Source organism: Mirounga angustirostris, unplaced genomic scaffold (genome assembly GCF_029215605.1).
Source record: "Mirounga angustirostris isolate CCGP_5_RB_7025 unplaced genomic scaffold, mMirAng1.0.hap1 SCAF_15, whole genome shotgun sequence".
Lineage (NCBI taxonomy): Eukaryota > Metazoa > Chordata > Mammalia > Carnivora > Phocidae > Mirounga > Mirounga angustirostris.
The window spans coordinates 1,263,236-1,275,729 of record NW_026991723.1 but is presented as its reverse complement, the minus strand read 5'-3'; the positions used below and the strand labels follow the sequence as shown (position 1 = coordinate 1,275,729).

General features: G+C 56.7%; 2 protein-coding genes and 1 long non-coding RNA gene across 6 annotated transcripts in view; 1 reads left to right on the top strand and 2 right to left on the bottom strand.

The window, feature by feature from the left end:
- The window catches only part of PHF2 (PHD finger protein 2), an 89,827-nt gene extending 82,690 nt beyond the window's left edge, over positions 1-7,137 (bottom strand). Inside the window, exon 1 of the mRNA XM_064578968.1 lies at positions 3,049-7,137. Coding sequence (XP_064435038.1) covers positions 3,049-3,051 — 3 coding nt within the window. The 5' untranslated portion in view covers positions 3,052-7,137. The remainder of the gene's footprint in view (positions 1-3,048) is intronic.
- Positions 3-7,277, top strand: LOC135362633 (uncharacterized). The gene is made up of 3 exons (XR_010407548.1): positions 3-263; positions 833-2,271; positions 7,137-7,277. It is a non-coding gene; the product is annotated as an uncharacterized LOC135362633 (long non-coding RNA).
- Positions 7,278-10,588: 3,311 nt separating this feature from the next.
- The window catches only part of FAM120A (family with sequence similarity 120 member A), a 92,389-nt gene continuing 90,483 nt past the window's right edge, over positions 10,589-12,494 (bottom strand). For all 4 annotated transcript variants that reach the window (XM_064578967.1, XM_045882099.3, XM_045882102.3 and 1 more), the window contains one exon: positions 10,589-12,492. In XM_064578967.1, the coding sequence (XP_064435037.1) occupies positions 12,181-12,492 (312 nt within the window). In that variant the 3' untranslated portion in view covers positions 10,589-12,180. The remainder of the gene's footprint in view (positions 12,493-12,494) is intronic.

The following is a 12,494-nucleotide window of genomic DNA, read 5'->3' as shown; positions in this document are numbered from 1 at the left end:
GCCGCCCGCCGGCCCCGGGGCGCAGGGCGCGAGTGTGCGCGGGGCCGGGCCGCGCGCGGGACACAAAAGGGAATGGACGCGCGGGGGCGGCGGGCGGGGAGCCGCGGCCCCACCGAAGGGACCCCCGGCCGCCGAGCGGCCTCTACGTCAGCGCCCCGGGTGGCGCCGCCTCCGCCCGCCGGCCTGGGCCGCCGCTCCCGCCGAGGGAAGGCGGGCCGGGGACCGCGGGGACAAGGCGGGCTGGGGGACCTGCCGGGGAGAAGGTGGGCCGGGGGACCCCTCTGGGGGAGAAGGGGGGCTGGGGGGCCTGCCTGGGAGAGGAGGACCGGGGGACCCCTCTGGGGGAGAAGGAGGGCCGGGGGACCCCTCTGGGGGGAGAAGGAGGGCCGGGGGACCCCTCTCGGGGCATGTGGGCCGGGGAGGAGAGCGGGGGACCCCCCCGGAGAAGATGGGCCGGGACACCCCTCTGGAGGAGAAGGTGGGCTGGGAGACCTGCAGGGGAGAAGGCGACCAGGGCCCCTGCCAGGAGTAAGTGGGCCAGGGAGACCCCCTGTGGGGGAGGATGGATGAGGAACCAAGCCAGGACAAAGTGGGCTGGGTAATTGGGGGGTGCAGGGAAAGTGGGGGGGTCACCCGGAAAGAAGGTGGGCTGAGGCTACAGGGTGGGCGGGCCCTGAGACCCCTGGGTGTGGGGTGAGACCCTCAGGATGTCCTTCTCGTTCAGATGGCCAAGGAACAACTACTTGGCTCCAACTCTCTTCTTACCCAGCAGACGGACAGGGGGCAACGGGGGTTTTCTGTTGCTTTTCCTCCCTGCTCCTTTTCCCGCTAGGTGCAGCCAGCAACCCCCCCCTCCCCCCGCAGGATCCTGACTCTCCTGATGCTCAGCCCCCAGAGGAGGACAGAATTCAGGGAGCCAGGGGCGCACTCACACAGGTCAGCTCTAGAAAGCGAGAGTGATTATGTGGAATTGGAGCCCCACCCCCATCCCTGCTCAGAGCCCCCAGGCCTCGTGTCCCTGTCAGGATTGTGGCTCTAGGGCAGCAGGGCTAGAGGGGTGGGGACAAGAGGTGCTGCTGCCTTGCTCTGGGCGCTGCAGCCTCAGCAGGGGGGTCAGGGTCTGGGGTGGGGGGCGCTGAGGGCTCCTTCCCCCCAGCTGCATCCATGCTCCTCTGGGGGTGCCTGAGCAGTGGCTTCCAATGTGCAGTAGTGTTCTGCCCCCTGCTCCTGGGGGATGCTGGCCACCTGAAGCACAGGACTCCAGCCTGGACGGAAAGCCTGGTCCAGGCCACTCGGCGGCGGCAGCCCGGACAGGCAGGTGCTCAGCTGAGTCTGCGGCCTCTCGGGACCACCTGTCCCACTTGCAGGCAGCTCCGCTGAAGTGCTCCGTCCTCTTGAGGCAAAACCCGCCCTGGCGTGGCCAGCCCCGCTCCCCCAGCAGATGACCCCTGGACCGCAGCCTGGCAGTGCCCATGGCAGGGCCTTAGCTGGGAGGCACCAGCATGAGGAGTGAGAGTGGAGAAGACTCTGGGCAATGGGGGGGGGGGGGAGCTCCCAACCCCCCGCCAGCCCCGTGCTCAGCGCCTTCCTCCCTGAATTGTAGCTGTCACCCTCCCCTCTGGAGTCCTTCTGCCTGGACCTGGTGCGGACTCTGGGAAGCACTGTCCACCAGGAGCACCGTGGTGCGAGTTAGTGCGGATGAACAGTGCTGAGTCTGCAGGGCAGCCCAGGGCGCCCGCCCGGGCACTGCTGAGGGACCGTCCCCTCACACCAGCAGTGTCCGTCTCCACCCTTGGCGGTCCAGCAAGGCCAGAAGTTTCTGCAGGCCCCTGGGCTGCAGCCCTCCTCCCACACCTCCATCTCCTTGTTTACAAACAAGGACAGCGTCACCAGCATTTAGCAAAGGCTCACCAGAGGCTTGCTTAGTTCCTTGCAGGCTCCAGCAGCAATCCCCACCCCCACCCCACCCCACCCCCCACCCCCGCTGCCTGGGAAGCACACAGCATCAGCCCTGGGCCACCCCTGCTCCACAGACAGGCACCCAGATGGGTGCCATTCCACAGGACACTGAGGCTGGAAGCAGCTCAGTCCCTCCCGGAGGAGTCAGCCTGCTGGCGGGAGGGAGAAGCAGGCCGGGAGCCCCCACTTCCCCGGGGCCTGAGGCCATTCCAGCCACCCTGCCCTCCCTGTCTGCACGCGTCCACTGCATCTGGAAGTGTCCGCAGAGATGCTCGAAGCTCTTCCAAAGCCGCGGGCCGACTACACACTAAAGTAAGCGTTCATGTGGGTCCCAAACCCTCCCTGTCCTCAACCTCCAGAAAGCCCTCCTCCCTCTCCTTCAGTTACTTAGATGCGCATTGAGCACCTGCTGTGTGCCCTGTTGTAGCTCCTCTTGCTGTAAGGGGGAGAGTGACACATGTCCCACAGTGCCCTGGGGAGACCAGCACTGGTGGGGGGGGGGGGGAGGGACCTAGGGCCTCCTGAAGTGACCTGGGCTCAGAGGCCACACAGAGAGGGAAAGTGCATGGGGCCAGATGCAAGGACCCAGGAAGCAGGGGCAGTGGCCTTAAGATGCAGGTGTCCCCTCTGGCTGCCCACTCATGCTCTGGCCCTTCCATGTGGTCTGCCCTTTGCCTCAACACCGACCGAGTCCATGCCATTCCTGGGGGCGCAGTCCACATAAGCATCAGGACCTCAGCACCCACCCACGTGGCCGGGCCTGCAGCAGGGCTAAGAGGGGGCTCCCAGCAGCACGCAGCCTGCAGCCAGCCTCGAGGGTGGGGCCCGTTTTATTCACCTTGTTGCCCAGTGGAAACACAGCATGTTTCAGGTCACGTTGATCCCCTCCCTCTCTACAGAGTATACTGAAGGCTAGTGCAGGCTTTTCTTTTAATGGTAGTAACATACACAAGATAACGTTTACCATTTTGATCATCTCTAAGTGCACAGCTCTGTGGCATTAAGTACATTCACACTGTTGTGCAAGCATCACCGTGCCCCTCTGCAATTCTGGCCCCCCGTCCCCCTCCCCCAGCCCCTGATGCTTACCATTCTTCTTCCTGTCTTCGTGAGCTTGACTGTCCTAGGGACCACGGGTCGGTGGACTCCTGCAGAGTTGGACCCTCTGTGACTGGCTTACTTCGCCCGGCACGGTGTCCTCCAGGTTCACCCTGTTGTAGCAGGGGTCAGGATTCCTTTCCTTCTTAGGACTGAATACTGTTCCATCCTACATAGAACCCACATTTGATTTGTCCGTTCATTGTTGAAGGACTCCTGAGTTGTTCCCACCATTTGGCTGTTGTGAGTGATGCTAGGAGTGTGGGTGTGCAAATATCTGTTTGTGTCCCTGCTGCTACCTTTGTGTGTATGCCCAGAAGTGGGATCGGTGAATCATAGGGTAGTTCCAACTTCTTGAGGAACCTCCATACCGTTCTCCAGAGTGGCTGCACCAGTTTGCATTCCCATCAACAGTGCACGAGGGTTCCAATTTCCCCATATCCTCGCCAACATTTGTTGTTTTCTGGTTGTATGTGTGTGTGTTTGTTATAGCTGTCCTAATGTGGGGGAAGTGGTATCTCACTGTGGGGTGGTTTTTTTTTTTTGAAGTAAAGATTTTTATTTTGATTTCTCAACATACAGTTCAGTATAATACTAGTTTTTGATGGCAAAAATTTGTTGCCACTGAAACTCCATGATCATTGTGGGTTTGATTTGCATTTCCCTAATGAGTAATGATATTGTGCATAATGACCATCTATATATTTGTCCATGTCCATTTGAGGCCTTTCTTCATTTTTGGTTTGGGCTGGGTTTTTTTTGTTGTTGACTTGTAGGTGTTCTTTATATATTCTGGATATTAATCTCTTATCAGATAGATGATTTGCAATTGTTTTCTCACATTCTGTCAGTTGTCTTTGCACTCTGTTGGTCAGGTGTGTCCTTTGATGTACGAACATTTTTAATTTTGAGGAAATCCAGTTCAACTCTTTTTTCTTCTTTTGTTGCCTGTGCATTTTGATGTCATATGCAAGAAGTCATTACCAAATCCAGTGTCATGAAGGTTTCATCCTGTGTTTTAGGTTTAGGCTTTTGATCCATTTTGAGTTAGTTTTTGCATTTGGTGTTAGTAAGGGTCAGCATCCTGCTTTCGCGTGTGGAGATGCAGCTTTCCCAACGCCATGTGTTGAAAGCATAGTTCTCTCCCCGTTAAGTGCTCATTGCACCCTTGTCAGAATCACTTGACTATGTGGGGAAGGGTTTATTTCCAGGCTTTTTATTGTCTTTCATTGGTCTGCATGTCCAGGCTTATGCCACACTGTGTTGATTTCTGTAGCTTTGTAGTAAGTTTTAGAATCAGGAAGTGTGAGCCCTCCAACTCTGTGCTTTTTTCGGGATCCTTTCAGTTCTTCTAGGCCCCTTACAGCTCTATATGAATTTGATGATTGGCTTCTCCATTTCTGCAAAAAGGGCTATGATAATTTTGACAGGGATTGCATTGAATGTATAGGTCATTTTGGGTAGTATTGCCATCCTAACAATGTTAATATTCTGATCCATGAACATGGGATGTGTTTCCATTTATTTGTGCCTTACTGCTTTCAGCAATGTTTCATAGTTTTCAGCTCACAAGTCTTTTGTCCCGTCACTGACGTGTATTCCTAAGTTTTTTTTTTTTATGTTGTTGTAAATGGAATTGCATTCCTAATTTCCTTTTGGGATTGTTTATTCTTAGTGTATGGAAACAAAACTGATTTTTGTGTGTTGATTTAGTATTCTGCAACTTTGCTGAATTTATTACTTCTAATAGCATTTTGTGGAATCTTTAGAGTTCCTAATTCTTGATGATTGTACGTAAAAGCATGTCATTGGTGAACAGAAATTACTTCTTTCTGTCTAATTTAGATGCTGTTTGTTTTTTATTTGTGCTCAATTGCTCTGGCTAGAACTTCCAATACCGTGTTGAGTAGAAGTGGTAAAAGTGGCATCTTTCTCGTTTCTGATCTTAGGGGAAATGCTTTTTTTTTTTTTTTTTTTTAACTTTTTCACCATTGTTCACTTTGGGCTTTTTAATATGTGGCCTTACTATGCTGAAAAATTTCTTTCTATTCCTTGTTTGTTATTTTTATCATGATAGTGTGTTGAATTTTGTGAAGTGCTTTCTCTGCGTTGGTTGAGATGATCCTGTGGGCTTTCCCTCTTTCGTTCTGTTAGTGTGGTGTCTCACCCGGATTGATCTTGAGACCAAACCATCCTTGCATTCCAGGAACTAATTCCACTTGGTCGTGGTGTACCATCTTTCTAACTCACGGGTGCATGCAGTTTCCTGGTATTTTGCTGAGAATTTTGCATCAAGGTTCGTGAGGGTTGTTTTTTTTCGTAGTTCTCTCTTCTTGTCGAGTCTTTGGTTTTGGTTATCAGGGCAATGCTGACTTCAGAGGAAGTGTTAGGAAATGTTCCCTCCTCCTCAACATTTGGGAAGAATTTAAGGATTAGTGTTGATTTTTTCTCTAAATCCATGGTAGAATTCACCAGCAAAGCTTTCCTTTGCTGGGAGGCTTTTGATTACCGATTCAGTCTCTGTAATAGCTGCAGGCCCATGAGATGTCCTGTTTCTTCATAATTCAGCTTTGGTGGGTTGTGTGTGTCCAAGAGTTTGCCCTTTCCATCCAGGCTGTCCAGTGTGTCAGTAAGCAACAAGTGCAGGTCTTATGGCCATGAACCAGGCAGACACGTCCCTCCGCTGAGGAGCTCATGTGCCAGAGCAGATGACAGAAAATTAATAACAGTGTGGGGGGTGGGAGAAGTCAGAAAGGAGGTACTAGTTCAGGGTCGGATGTGTGCTTCTGTAACACAGGAAGCCATCTGGTGAATGCCAAGAGAGTTCTAAGAGCAGGCCCTTGGGAGACCTGGACCAAACTGATCTGATCTAGAACCCACTGAAATGAACAGTGACCCATGGGGACTTTGGAAACCTTCTGGGTTTTCCTGATACGTGTGAGAGTGCCCTTCCTGTCGAGCATCTCTAGGATGGCCCTGTGATGTTTGGAAGCAGTGCATTTGTAGACAAAAGCCCCTCAGCCCAGTGATTATCTAATTTACCATCCAAAAGGGCGCTGTTCGTAAAACACCAGAACAGGGCAAACGGGCTACTCTGGGAAAACCAGACCCAGGTGACACTTATGTAACCCACACCTGGGTCGGTCAGGTCTGAAGAGCTGGATCTGCACGAATGCCAGGAGTGGATGTGGCGTGATGAGGCTGGGCGGGTGTGCTGCGGGGCCACCAGGCTTGCTTCACGTGCTGCTGGCATCCGCTGGGCACAGTGGGCCACGGCCATCCCAGGCACCACCCTGAAGCGGCCAGCGCTCTGCCTGGGTAATTTCCACGCAGCCCCCAGGGTGTCCCTCCTGGAGTCCCCAAGACATCACCTGCACAGTCCAGCGCACAGCACGGGCTAAAGTGCCTGGTGCAGAGCCTGGCTTGGCCCATGGGCAGGTCTGTGGGGCCCCTGGCTGTGCTAGGGAAGCTGATGAGGAGAGGAGCGGGGGCCCGGCCAGCAGCAGCCAGAGGCCCTCGTGGCAAGGGCAAAGCAACCTCTGCAAGGCTCACTCCACCAAGTGGGGAGTAAGGAGCAAAGGGGAAAGGGCAGCAAATCAGGCATTGTCCAAAGAATTCACGGCAGAATAAGGTCGCAGGAGAAGAGAGCCGCTCCTGAGGGGACCACACTGGGAGAGAGCTGGGGTCCTCGTGCCCGCCCACAGAGGGTGCTGAGAGGGCCCCTGTCAGGAGCCAGGAGGAGACAGATGGCAAGGAGGGGTGTTTGCAATTCCCTTTGTACTTGCAGCTGCTAACACGGATGAGGGCGCAAATGGTGAATTCGTTCTTAAAATGTTTGCCCTGGCCTGGGGTTTTAGATTCAAAAAAGCCAGGACACTAACAATCTGTTGACTGGAACATGGACAAACTGAGGGTACATTACGGTACAAAGGGAAATGTCACCCTCACAGACAACTGAAGCAATGCAGGTGAAAACCAGAAACCCACTTTCCTGTCCCACTGGCCAAGAGCGGGGCTGGTCAGCGCTGAGGACCAACACACCCTTCCCTCCTCGTCCCTCCCCTTGGCCTTCCTTCCAGGGAGAAGCTAATTCCTGGCGGGGTGTGTGCGCCCACCCAGAGACTGCTCCTCATCTCCCAAGTGCCAGCAGCACCCAAGAACCCTGTGTGGTGGCTTCTCCCCTCATCAGTGGGTTCTCTCTATCCATTGATGCCTGCCCTGGACCTGAGCCCAACTTTGCTCTGCAGACCACCATTGTTGCCAGCCCCAACGGTCCTCCCTGCCACACGCCCGTGACCCTGTGTTATGTTCCTTGTGTTCTTATCTGATAGGGCCTCATGTGCACACATCTATACTGCACCCTGAAACCGAAGTGCCATGAAGTGGCCCCTGCTGCTGAGTCAGGAACACCCGTACACAGCCACTGTGTGGGGCCTGGGTAGCATCAGAATGCGGTGGTGCTGGGCGCAGTGCCGGGCACGGTGGTGCTGGGCGCAGTGCTGGGCACAGTGCCGGGCGCGGTGGCGCTAGGTGCTAGGCTCGGTGGTGCTGGGCGCGGTGCGGGGCACGGTGGTGCTGGGTGCTAGGTTCGGTAGAGCTGGGTGCGGTGGTGCTGGGCGCGGTGCGGGGCACGGTGCCGGGCGCGGTGGTGCTGGGTGCTAGGCTCGGTGGTGCTGGGTGCGCTGCGGGGCGCGGTGCCGGGCGCGGTGGTGCTAGGTGCTAGGCTCGGTGGTGCTGGGCTCGGTGGTGCTGGGTGCTAGGTTCGGTAGAGCTGGGCGCGGTGGTGCTGGGCGCAGTTCTGGGCACGGTGCTGGGCGCGGTGGTGCTAGGTGCTAGGCTCGGTGGTGCGGGGCGCGGTGCGGGGCGCGGTGGTGCTGGGTGCTAGGTTCCGTCGAGCTGGGTGCGCTGGTGCTGGGCGCGGTGCGGGGCACGGTGCTGGGCTCGGTGCTGAGCGCGGTGCCGGGCGCGGTGGTGCTGGGTGCTAGGTTCGGTAGAGCTGGGCGCGGTGGTGCGGGGCGCGGTGGTGCTGGGTGCTAGGTTCGGTAGAGCTGGGCGCGGTGGTGCTGGGCGCAGTGCCGGGCACGGTGCCGGGTGCGGTGGTGCTGGGTGCTAGGTTCGGTAGAGCTGGGCGCGGTGGTGCTGGGCGCGGTGCGGGGCACAGTGCTGGGCTCGGTGCTGGGCGCGGTGTGGGGCGCGGTGGTGCTGGGTGCTAGGTTCGGTAGAGCTGGGCACGGTGGTGCGGGGCGCGGTGCGGGGCGCGTGCCGGGCGCGGTGGTGCTGGGTGCTAGGCTCGGTAGAGCTGGGCGCGGTGGTGCGGGGCGCGGTGTGGGGCGCGTGCCGGGCGCGGTGGTGCTGGGTGCTAGGTTCGGTAGAGCTGGGCGCGGTGGTGCTGGGCGCAGTGCCGGGCATGGTGGTGCTGGGCGCAGTGCTGGGCACGGTGCCGGGCGCGGTGGTGCTGGGTGCTAGGTTCGGTGGAGCTGGGCGCGGTGGTGCGGGGCGCGGTGCGGGGCGCGTGCCGGGCGCGGTGGTGCTAGGTGCTAGGCTCGGTGGTGCTGGGCTCGGTGCGGGGCGTGGTGGTGCTGGGTGCTAGGTTCGGTAGAGCTGGGCGCGGTGGTGCTGGGCGCAGTTCTGGGCACGGTGCTGGGCGCGGTGGTGCTAGGTGCTAGGCTCGGTGGTGCGGGGCGCGGTGCGGGGCGCGGTGGTGCTGGGTGCTAGGTTCCGTAGAGCTGGGCGCGCTGGTGCTGGGCGCGGTGCGGGGCACGGTGCTGGGCTCGGTGCTGGGCGCGGTGCGGGGTGCGGTGCCGGGTGCGGTGGTGCTGGGTGCTAGGTTCGGTAGAGCTGGGCGCGGTGGTGCGGGGCGCGGTGGTGCTGGGTGCTAGGTTCGGTAGAGCTGGGCGCGGTGGTGCTGGGCGCAGGGCCGGGCACGGTAGTGCTGGGCGCAGTGCTGGGCACGGTGCCGGGTGCGGTGGTGCTGGGTGCTAGGTTCGGTAGAGCTGGGCGCGGTGGTGCTGGGCGCGGTGCGGGGCACGGTGCTGGGCTCGGTGCTGGGTGCTAGGTTCGGTAGAGCTGGGCACGGTGGTGCGGGGCGCGGTGCGGGGCGCGTGCCGGGCGCGGTGGTGCTGGGTGCTAGGCTCGGTAGAGCTGGGCTAGGTGGTGCGGGGCGCGGTGCGGGCGCGTGCCGGGCGCGGTGGTGCTGGGTGCTAGGTTCGGTAGAGCTGGGCGCGGTGGTGCTGGGCGCAGTGCTGGGCACGGTGCCGGGCGCGGTGGTGCTGGGTGCTAGGTTCGGTAGAGCTGGGCGCGGTGGTGCGGGGCGCGGTGCGGGGCGCGTGCCGGGCGCGGTGGTGCTGGGTGCTAGGCTCGGTGGTGTTCTTACTGATACAGCCTCACGTACACACGCCTATCCTGGGCGCGCAGGCCCCTCACCAGGCGGGCGTGGGGGCTGGAGGCCGCTGTAAAGTTCCCGCAGACGTCTGTGGGCTGCGCAGGACCGACGCAGGTGCGCCGAGAGGCGCGCGTCACGAGTGATTTCTGTTCCCGTCTGGCTGCACTCTTTGAAGTTACGGCAATAAACGTGTTACTTTTCAAACAAGCAGACAAGAGCAACAAAAGTTCTTTTCTACAAAAACAAGAAACGGTCAGCACGAGCGTTTGGTTCGCCCCGGAGCAGCGGCCGGGCCGCGGGCCCCTGCGCCCCCGCAGGCCGCGCTCACCCACACCGGCGCTGGCGCCCGCTGTGGCGCTCAGCGCGGCCGGCCGCGGGGCGGGGACCGTGCGCGCGCAGCGCCCGTGCAGCTGGGAGGAGGCCTCCCCGCCCCGAGCACAGGCCGGAAGCGCTCGCGGCCCCGCCCCACGCCGTCCGGCGCACAGGCCGGAAGCGCTCGCGGTCCCGCCCCGAGCACAGGCCGGAAGCACCCGCGGTCCCGCCCCGAGCACAGGCCGGAAGCGCCCGCGGTCCCGCCTCCAGCACAGGCCGGAAGTGCTCACGGCCCCCCCCCCCCCAGCGCCATCCAGAGCACAAGCCGGAAGTGCTCGCGGCCCGGCCCGCGCACAGGCCGGAAGCGGCTCAGGCCCCGCCCCCGTGCGCAGGCCGGAAGCGCGCCGGTCCTCTGCGAACGCCGGGTGCTGTGGCTGGCTTCCCCCAGATGCCCGCGGCAGGCTCGTCCCCAGCGCTGTCGCCTGAGCGACCATGGAAGCGCCACAGTGGCGGGTGGGCAGGGCCGGCGGGGGAGCCCCGCTGATGGCTGATGTGGGCATTAGCAGCAGCAGCGCTCAGCGCGCTCTGCTTGGTCTCCGAGCCTGCGGTCCGAGGACCGGCCCGGGGTGTGTGTCGTCGGCGGGGCTCGGACCCCCACCCACCGGCCCCGGTGTGTGTGTCGTCGGCGGGGCTCGGACCCCCACCCCACCCCGAGCCCCGGGCGCCCCCAGTCTGCGGTCCGAGGACCGGCCCGGGGTGTGTGTCGTCGGCGGGGCTCGGACCCCCACCCCGGGCGCCCCCGCCGCGGTCCCGGCGGAATCTGGAAGCCACGCCGTGTTTATACTAAAAGAATAAAGATTTTTATTAAGCATTGTAAGTTGCATTCAATAGCCTTCGGTACAGCACTCCACAACCCACCTACAATCAGTCAGACCCAACAGCAGTTCATTCTTGCACAATCCATGAGTTAGGGCAGAACTCCCTTCAACTTACAGTAAGATCCTACTCAGGTCTCGCGGGCAGGGATTGGGGAATTACATCTCATTTCTGATCACTAATGTGTGATGAAGAGCATCAGGAGAATTATATGAAAACGAATAAGAAGTGATTCTGATTTCAAAGTACATTGTTTGGAAACAGTAACAAAAACATCAAAATGATATAAGTATACCTGCTTCTACTAAATTCTTGATGGGAAAGTTCTCAAGAACAAGCAATTTGTTTCCTGCTACAGAAGGGGAGGTTGTTTTTTTTGGTTTTTTTTTTAAGATCAAAGGGATTTTTTTTTTGTTTTTCACAGAATTTCATATTTTGCTAATATGAAGGCATAAAACAGCAACAAAGAACAATAATGCATACAGCAGTGAATACACCAGGGTAATGTTGATATTTGAAACAGCTAGATAATTTGGGGGGGTTTTTAGAATAAATGCAACAGAGGTCAATAATCACAAAATTTTAAGGTTAGAGCAAGATCAGTCAATGACTAAACAGAGTTAACATCTTTTATAGGACTATTACTGATTATTAGCATTTTGTTTTGCAAATGGGCACATACTGGTAAGAATGGAAGGACAATAACATGCATAATATCAACTACACACTTTAAAAATTATGAACCATGCAGAAGGTTAGCTCAAGTAGTAGCACGAATGGTCTACGTCCGATCAAAACCACATAGTTCATTGATCACAGATGCATGGTATTAAGTCACAAAAAGTTTCAGAACACATTGTGTTGATTTTGAAAGGTCATTTGCATCTTCTATGATTTCAACTTTATCTCCATTTAACTTGCTTGTAAAGTAAGTATGATGTGCTGCATATTTAAAATCAGCAGAACGGCAATATTACTCTATAATTTTTTAGTTTTGATAGTTGCACTTTTTTTTTTAACACAAAAGAACCACATCAACAGTGATGAGATTTAAGTAAGAAAGAAAAACCGTGGTGTGCCTTACTTCTTTCATAATCATAAAATCAAAGCCTTAGACAAAGCTTTCTTGTGAACAGTAATGCAAAATCAAAGATAATGGCATACATATGGTGCCAAATGCTAAAAATGATATTTTAAGCTATATATACTTAAAGACTGCCAAAATTTGTTTTCTTTATAGTTCAAGAAACACAACTATAGGCTTTTGTCATAACCAGTTTAAACTTTGTGTGTACTTCATTTTAAGTGTGGGAGTCAAATGCTCTTCATTTTCTTTCTCTCTTTTTGTTTTATTGTAGCATTTTGACTACAACTGGTTAAAACTAAAAATGTGTTGTTTAAATCTCTGATATCAAAGAGGGATCCGAATTTCCAAAGTCCTCATTTTTCTCTTACGGAAAGGAAAAAATGTACATAACTGTAGGCTCTCTTTCTCTCCAGATATTCCTGAATCCTACCCTTCCAGCATCCTTCACCCTCTATAAAAAATAAGTTTACTCTTCTTTCTTTAAGACAGCAGCCTCCAGAGCATCAGCTCTGCGGCAAGCACTGTCTGTACTTAGTGCATTTAAGTGAGGATTTGTATTGCACGTCTTAGAGTCATTGTTCAAGGCACTTTCCGAGTGGCTGGGGGCCCTGGCGTCGCCTGCGCTCCCGTTCATCTGGGCAGCAGGCTTCTCCTCAGCCACCGCTCCGTTTTCAGCCAGGGACCCATCTGAAGACACGGCGGATGACTTGGATTCCCCGGATCTTGACTTCAGTTCTTTGGCCACTTCTTCTGCTGAAGCAGCATAAGGAGGCTTGCCCT